Source organism: Bactrocera latifrons, unplaced genomic scaffold (genome assembly GCF_001853355.1).
Source record: "Bactrocera latifrons isolate USDA-ARS-PBARC rearing strain unplaced genomic scaffold, ASM185335v1 scaffold_10, whole genome shotgun sequence".
Lineage (NCBI taxonomy): Eukaryota > Metazoa > Arthropoda > Insecta > Diptera > Tephritidae > Bactrocera > Bactrocera latifrons.
In genome coordinates, this window is record NW_017534408.1 from 1,622,035 (window position 1) to 1,630,831 (window position 8,797).

The following is an 8,797-nucleotide window of genomic DNA, read 5'->3' on the forward strand; positions in this document are numbered from 1 at the left end:
GCTTGAAAATGTAGCTGAGAAATCTACTTTCATTAAACGCGTCATTGGTTGTGAATATGATACCGAAACTGTAAAACTATCTAGTGAATTGTCTAACTATTCAAAGATGACCCGAAAGCGAAAAACCAAAAATCGCTGAACGCACTAAAGATGAGATGATAAGATTATAGAAAATTAGTTTAATCATAGAAAATGACATACTTCTTCTTTAAAGGCTATTACATTATATATGGTAATAAAATAACTGAAAATGTTTTTTTTTTTTGTCGATCTGAGTCAAATTCAGATTGTATTATACCTGGGTAACCTTTGATACTCAAAAAAGTTTTTGGTTATTTGTATTTCGAAAGAACTTTCAAAAATTGAGAGAAAATTAGATACTTACTTGACCGTTAATTTTCTATTTCTGAAATAGTGTCTTTTCAAAATATAGATAATAAAAAATGCAGCATTTTATAAGTAAGTTAATCGATTTTTATTTATCGAATTCATTTACACTTTTAACTTAGTCGACTAAATTACTATATTATACGTATGTATGTGTAGGCTTAATGAATAATTCCCTCTTAGTGGTTATAAATATGTTCAAGCTTTACTAAATGGACATAAATTGATTCAAATAAAATAAATGCAAATAAATGTTGCTTAATTATTCTCAAGTGCGACAAACATACTTATAGGCATTTCAGACAAGCCACTAATTTTAAGAATTCGCGCGATAGATTAACACTAACAATATTTAGCGAAAACGGCTAATTGACTTGTTTAAGTGGCTGTTCGAAACGCTTATTAATATATCTATTTATGGTCATTAATTGAGTCAATTAAGAATTCATGGCATTTATAGTAAAGAGTAAAATTAAAATGCATGTGAGTTTCAATTAAATATTAAATACAATTCTAAACTATTTTTTTTTTCTTCTAATTGCTGCTTAACGCCCGGCTTAAATTCGCTTGTCTGATTTTTTTCTTGCAAATATAACTTTCTTCGAAAGTAATTGCTCACCATTTAGTCCATTCTGCAATGTTTTTGTTTGTTCATTGAAGAAATATCTCATATGCGCTTAAAATTGCCTGCCGTGCCGTCCGTCGAAAGCTCGGTCGTAAACTTTGCACAGCGACTCTGTACGCGTGCTCGTAGAGCTTTTGCTCATTGCTGTTGAGCTTTTTGTAGAGTTGCCACCACGTGTAGCATATGCTTTCGAACTGCTGGGACTTTCTCTAACGGTGGGCTTTCGTCGTCGCTGACGCAAGTAGCTCCAGACGGCGGTGATAGCCAATTGAGCCAGCAGAAAAACGGTGAGTGCCAATATAAGACCTGAGGAAGAAAGTTTGGGTTTTTGAAGACAAATTTGGATAATACTTTAGGTAGATAAGCGATTTTAGTAACAATATCTGATAACAATAATATATTTGTTGCTGGTTGTAAGCCTCTTAAAACTCTAATTATGAAATTTACTTTGATAAAAATAAACGCACGACATGCTTTCTGTAGCAACATATGAGCTCTTGCTGTTTAATACGCTTTTTTCTAGCTTTATACTTAGCTGAAGTCTTGTCAAATGTACCGCTATGAGCTTAAAGCACATTAAGTGAGCTGAGGCTCATTAATTGCTTTTACGCAGCTTCCTACGTAAACGCCTCTAATGCCTCTATATGTTAAGTAAAACTAAGCTGATTTACACACTCGTAAAATAAAATTCTCTTACCGATCGCATTAACGCAATATCCTAACCCAGCATTGCCGCCGATCAGCGCCTTCTCGTTGTCATCATTCGACAATGTTTTGGTGTGCTTCTGCTGCAGCTGCTTATCGAAGCCGAATTTGTCGGTGATCTGTATGGATTGCACCAACAACATGTCCTCTTGACTAGGTTGGCTGGTTGAGGTGGAGGCAACTGCGGCACGTTTACTACGCAGGCGTAAAAGTCGTTGACGGCTTATGAGTTGTTGGTGTTGCTGTTCCAGTAATTGTTGTTGCAGTTCATGTCTGGTATACACAGCGCCCTCGAATGCTGATTGAATGAATAGAAGGGGTGAAGTAAACCAAAAAATAAGTCAACAATGGTAATATACAAAATGAAATTAGAAGAAGATGGAATGAAGAAATCGCGTGCTCGTTTTTCAACCTATATAAAACACTCAACTCTCCGAATTCACTAAATTAGCGCTCACCTGTCACATTTAGCGCACGTCGTCTGCGTCCGTACGAACTCATTGACTTCAATTCGCCGCCGATATCCTCTTGATTGCATTGCACGGGCTCACAAGTCGGCATACAGGGTGTGACCAAGGCGCGGAATTGTACCAACTCTGACGTTGGGAACTTGAAGGCATCAAAATGTGCGAGTAAGACTTTGCCCGAAGTCGAACTCTTGTAAATTGGACCCATTATAAATTGATCGGTGGGACAACCGTTGGAATCGATCAGCGTAATCTCAGCATTATCACTACCGTCCATGGCTACGAGCTCACGCACAAATATCTCGTAAGGACTTTGCGCATCCAGTATCTCGAACTTCAGCGCCAACGGATCACCGACTTCCGCTGTGCGCAGCACATCACTGCCATCACGCGATGTGATCTTCATCAACACATTCGGCGAATCGACGATCACCTCTTCGCTCAATGCCGGCTCGAAATCGTCCTTAATATCTAGCAGCACATTATTCGTCACCGATTTATTTGTCAAATCATAGTGGCATGTCACGGCCAAACCCAAATCGGAAGAGGTCACAATGGTGTCGTGATGTTGTATCACCACATCGTTCATATAGCGACCGGTGTTGCTTTGACGCACGTTGCATTCGAGATTTTGATAGCCCATGCTCAGCTCAAATTCCAGCGAGTTCTTCACATCCACAGCGCAGGATTTCGGTGAGCCCTTAGCGTATACTTTACCATCGAAGAGCTTGGAGGTGCGTATGCGCGCAATCATATCGCCGGCGCCGCATTCGATGGTCACATTGTAGCAAGATGAGAGTTCGTATGTCGTCGCTTCGGGTACCGATAGATAAGGATCTTGCACGTCATTAAGTGTGATGCGGCTGTGGTGGGAGAGACGACAAACCATATCACCGGTGTCGCCGTAGTCATACGAGTGGCATCTGTGGGAAAAATATCGGGGTTAACAGATGTTGGGAAGAGCTATTGTAGAGCTCGCAGGGTTCGGTAGGTTAGAAAAGAATCACACTTATTTGGTGGGGAGATATTTCGACGATTTAACCTAACAAGGTATCCATATCGAGATATTTATCCAAGTTTTTATATAATCACAGATTACAGTCCCAAAATAGATGCTTGACAGCGTATATATATAAATATCAAAAACACCATTAAAAACCAAATTTCGCTAAAGGCACTGCAGACCATCATAGCCGAGGCGTATATAGTTTAGTTTGGGTTAGTATTGTGAGCCAATGGAGTTCAAGCACTAGGTCAATGAGGAGTAGTCATCCTTTAGGATGCCTGCGCTTGACGCAAATTTCAACAGACTCTGTGGCCTTATTATTGATACCTCTTCCAGTATATCAATATATCATGATCAGCTAGTACTCCGATCAAGCTCCTACAGTCTCTTCTATCGAGTGCCAATACGAAATGGAAACGTATATAAAATGTATGGAAAATTCGATTACTCGTTGGCATGCTTATTTTGGCATCTATTTTAAAGGCGAAAATTACTAAGATGTGTGCTTGAAAATTTAGCCTTCTGTCAGTCTAGATAAACCTCATCAGATGGTAAAACCAGTTGAAGGCGTTTCCGGCTTCTGGTTGTCGCAAACTCTAACCACACAACTTGGGTGGCTATTAAGCATGGCGACCCTCGTAAAATACTCGTGCTAAAAAATTCTCAGAAGGTTATTAAAATATTGCTTCACAAGGCATAACCTGGACAAGCTTACAACGTCAGCTATTAGGTAAGTTGCATGAAGGGGGGTGGGTAACCTTTATAGAAGAACTACAAAAAGCCATAAATAATAACAAGCGTTGGCGGCATCTCGAATGTCATGTTGCATGCCACCACACATGATATATTGACATGTTAATATACGAGTATTGGCTATTATCGAACGTCACTGCAACCTACAATTATGGTGCGCGTACTTATAAGTGCAACTGCGCCTGTGCCTAACTGTGTCGGACAGCTGAGGCTGCGTCCGCAGAGAGTAAACTGTTAAGGCAACAACGCGCCAGAGTAGCGCTCGCGCAACAACTACGCATCGGACGGGTTTATTATAATTTTTTTCGCTCTTTTTTATTTTGCCGTTTACTGGTTTATGTATTATATGTGGTCATATTTTTTTTTTAATTTTGTTGTTGCCAGTGGCACCTGCTGCACTTACCTGTATGGCGCATTCAAACATAAATCACGACACTCATCAAAACTGCCAATATCCTGATACACCGAATCCACCGTTTTCAATATGCGTCCGGGTAAGCGCTTGAATTCACACAATTTATTTGGCTCATCGGCGCAATTATTCTCTAGATAATCGACAGTATCTTGCTGCTGGAATGCGCTCGTGCCGCTCAGCGTCATACGATCCATTTCGGAAAGTTCACAAGTTTTTGTAATGCGATCAAAATTGGCCGATCTGCAGCGAAAGAAGAAAGCAACCACACAAAGTGGCGGATTAGTGGCGAGTAAAAAAAAACAAGGATTAAAGCTTGCGTTGTTGTTGTTAGTTTTTGTGTGCTGATTCTCTTCCTAATGCTAAGCTATAAAAAGCGCTATGAAATGTTGTTAACTAAAGCGTTCTGTTGAAGTTTAAGTTTGGCGCTGCGCGGCGTGTATGTGTGTGCCGCATTCATCGCTTACTCTTGGCTAGATTTGCAGGCGAAATTGATCACACATAAATGTCGGGTGTCCCGCTTGTTTGGCCGACCGCTCGCTCGCTATTGAGCGCACCGGCCATTATTCGCAACTGATTAAGCTATTAAAGGCAACAACACGATCGTTCGGTGAATGGCGCGGCGTTATGAATTACTGCTGGTGAATGAGCGCTGTGTGTGTGGAGCGTTGAGTGATGAGTGATGAGCTTTTGTGCGCATTTCAAAGCACCTATTATGGCGAAGAGTGCGCATTAAAAGCAAATTTATTCTCTATTTGGCTTGGGACATGTGCTTGTCCGTTGGAAAAAAATAATTACGCTCCAATAAATCCAATATATTGAATAAATAATTATGGTTAGTAAGCGGCGATTACTACGCTGTTAAGTAGAGGAGCGCCGATGAATAATTTATTTTCTCTTTGTTGTTAGTAAGATGATATATGTCTATTTGAAGTCTAGTTAAGTTTTTGTGTTTCCATTAATGACGATAAAAGTATTAATATATTTTATATGAAGTTAAATAGTTTTAGCGTGCCTTAGGGAATTATGCGGGTCAGTGTCACTAAATTCTTGGAAAAAATTAAGTAAATTCCATTTTAATCTCACAATCATATACTATATTAATATGTATTTACGTTAATTAACTTATTTAGGTTATGAGTATAGATACCATCGCATTTTGTGCTTAAAAGTTACTACTTAATCGAGTCGCCTTGAAATGTATCTGTAATATCAAGTGTTCGAGTGCCAATAAGACAAAAAACCGCTCGAAGTAATGAAAATATTTTTGCCGTTCAAGTAAGCATTGCTGACGACCGCAAACTGTTGATCCCAAGACCACAAACTGGCGGAATTTGAAAAGGTATTTAAGCTTTTATTAACATAAAATTGTTCCCACTCAAGAACTGAAGCCATTGAATCGGCGTAAACAACGTGATTTTCTTGATTTTGCCTTGAAACAAGGCTTGCTGATTTTTTAAGAAACTCATCTTCACCCATAAGGCTCACTTTCAACTGAGTGGTGCAGAAAATAAACAAAACTATCGATTTTTGTCCCAAAAAATACACAAATTATCAATGAACAATTCACTTAAATTGACAGTTTAGTGTTGTTTTTGGTCTGGTGGAATCAACGGTCCATACTTCTTTCGAACATTACTGTCAATAGCGAGCGGTATAGATCATTGATAATCAACTTCTTATGACCCCAATTAGAAGAAGTTGATCTTGGCAACATCTGATTTCAACATAATGAAACTATGTGGCATATAGCACTTGCAAAAACCGATTTGTTGCGAGAGAAGTTTGAAGATTCGATTATTTTACAAATTTTTGAAATAGCTTCCAAGAAATTTTAATTTAACACAATTAGACTACTTTCTGTGAGATTATTTGAAGTCATTGTTCTTTAGCCATAATTCAGAAGCTCTTCTAGCTTAGAAATCATTATTGAGTGTTTTATTTTATGACATACAACTTGATTTAGTAGAAAAAGTATCTGAAAATTCCTTCCTGCAAAAGAAGTCGTGGGGCCATTTGAATGACAATAAAAAAATTGAATTTCCTAACATTTGGTGTGTGTTTTTTTTTTAAATAAATCATATCACTCTTATTGGAAAACCCTGTACAATTTTATATATTTTATTTTGGCGACATTTTGATAGTTCCATTTTGTTTAATAGTCTATTGCGCCAAATTAAGTCTGTTGCAGCTTTGATATCGAATAGAAACTTAACCGTAAACTTGGAGTTTGAGACTTAGACGATTCTTTTTTGTGTAAGTAAAAATAATAATCTTCATAAAGTTTGAAATTTATTTTGTAAATTTTTTTTTTTAATTTTTTTCAGGAATTTTACTTGCTCTGTCAGTAACTTACAGTAGAACATTGAGCATTTTGCCGGCTTGTTATGCTTTAATAACAGTATAAGCTTTGAAAGCTTTCACCCGATCGAAAAACACCATAGACGCATACTTTCATTTTTACCATAATTCTTGTGAAATACTACAATCCACATCCACGAAAATTGTTGTTAACTAAGGAAACTAACTAGACCGAGATCTCATTATATCAGTGATACTATATAAGTACTAAATTCTATTTCGGTTGCTTTATTTGTGCTTGAGTTATTCAACGGAAAATCATATAAGTTGGTTTCTATAAAGGGATACAAGTTACATAGCTTCAGCGGCTTATAATGTATCGAAATTAAACTTGTTATAACTAAGGATCACGCGCGAACTCTGTTTATTATGTCACAATATGTACATATTTAGCTAAATAAGTCACTGAATAAATTATATGTTCTAAAAACCACTTTGTTTTTGATCAGGCAACATTTTAGTTATAATGTCTTATATCTTTATATATATTATTTTAAGACCTTACTAACACTCATTAATTTGTGAAACTTACATCTTCTGAGCGACATGAAGAGAACATATTTTGGTTTTTATTTTCCGTTCTTTTACATATTATACAAATAGCTTCTTTACGTGTATACTATTTTTATCAGCTTTATCTCGTCTATATAATCTGTAAATCAGCGCTAATTGGACTCACCTGCATGTGAATTCCGTTTGACCCAAACATAACTGTATGCAATTGCGACGTGTTTCCGCGGGAAACTTGTGCTTCGTGTAGCCGTTCAATTTGTAGCCCTGAACGCGATCAATATACCAGGCGCGAGAGCAAGGGCGTTGATCGAGACACGATTTTTGTGCATAAAGTGTAAAGACGGGGAACTGAGACTTGGCAAGAGCTCCTACATGGCGATTGAAATAAAAAAATGATTGATTATGTTAAAAGAAAATGAGAAAATATTATGTTTTAAATGAAATTGGACAACAAAGTAGTGAATACATATATAACAAAAGTACTTAAAAATTTAGACTTTTATATATCAAGTATCACGCAACAGAGAGTTTACTGCAAATACAGTTTATCTGAGGGTATATTATTGCAGTATCATAATCTCATTGCATATTGGACATTTTCAATATAAGTTCTTTGAAACCCACCTGGCAGCTTATCCGCATTCGCCGAGAAGAGCACACATAGGCCAGTCTCATAATTTGCCGCATGACAAGCTGCATTTTTCCGGCAGGCGTCCAAGCAATCCGTTAACATTAGTGTGCCTGGCATTGAAGTTAGTAGCTTTCCTGGTGCGGAGAAGACATAACTGAGGCGATAAAAAAATGTAAGATAATCTCTAAGATTAGCGCATCGCATTTTCTTTTAGATAATCGGAGATATATATATATATAAGAGATATATTTTTTTTTATTTTTGTTTATTTTTTTCTGACCTAAAAAGTTCTATCATAAATAGATTTAAACTTATAATTTTTTAAATGATTTGATCCACTCACCCCGTTGTAATCTCGAAACCAATTAACTCGTTATCGCACTTTTGAAAGCTGCTCTCTTTATCATTGGCAATATCATTTTCATCGCCGGCTTTGTCTATGAATTCCATGTCTTCATCATCAATATCTAATTGTAATTCCTTGTTTTCTTGCTCCAACTGCTCAGCTGTGTTTGTTGTTTTTGTTTTGTCTTCACCTTGTGCAGGCCCGACATTTTCATTGTTCTCCAGCGCCGCCAAAGAGTCTTCTTTTGCAGTTTTATTGACTTCACTTGTGACAATTGCCGCTGAGTAGCCAACGTCTTCATTTTCTTCGACGCTCTGCGCTTGATAGCCGGCAGCCTTAGCAGTTGCTGCTGCAGCTGCGACACTTGGCTTATCATTGCCAGCTAAGTGCGACCGCGAATTTCTGGCGGCCTTTGCAGCTATGGGTGCAGCTATTAGCAGCGATAACAGCAGCAGACAAGTTGTGACATTGTCTGTGTGTAACGAGTGTTGTCGGTGTCGCATCGTTGACGATTTTGTTGCTGGTAGTTAACTGCAAGATGGCTGAAATAAAAAAAATATATATTTTAAAATATAATAAACAGAATTATAT

At 37.6% G+C, this 8,797-nt stretch overlaps 1 protein-coding gene across 1 annotated transcript in view; it reads right to left on the reverse strand.

The window, feature by feature from the left end:
• Positions 1-451: 451 nt before the first annotated feature.
• The window catches only part of LOC108966635, a 21,366-nt gene continuing 13,020 nt past the window's right edge, over positions 452-8,797 (reverse strand). The window contains exons 2-8 of the mRNA XM_018929646.1: positions 8,204-8,748; positions 7,854-8,014; positions 7,396-7,597; positions 4,347-4,598; positions 2,176-3,107; positions 1,710-2,015; positions 452-1,318 (exon numbers count right to left, since the gene is read on the reverse strand). Of these exons, the coding sequence (XP_018785191.1) occupies positions 1,065-1,318; positions 1,710-2,015; positions 2,176-3,107; positions 4,347-4,598; positions 7,396-7,597; positions 7,854-8,014; positions 8,204-8,709 (2,613 nt within the window). The 5' untranslated portion in view covers positions 8,710-8,748 and the 3' untranslated portion in view covers positions 452-1,064. The remainder of the gene's footprint in view (positions 1,319-1,709; positions 2,016-2,175; positions 3,108-4,346; positions 4,599-7,395; positions 7,598-7,853; positions 8,015-8,203; positions 8,749-8,797) is intronic.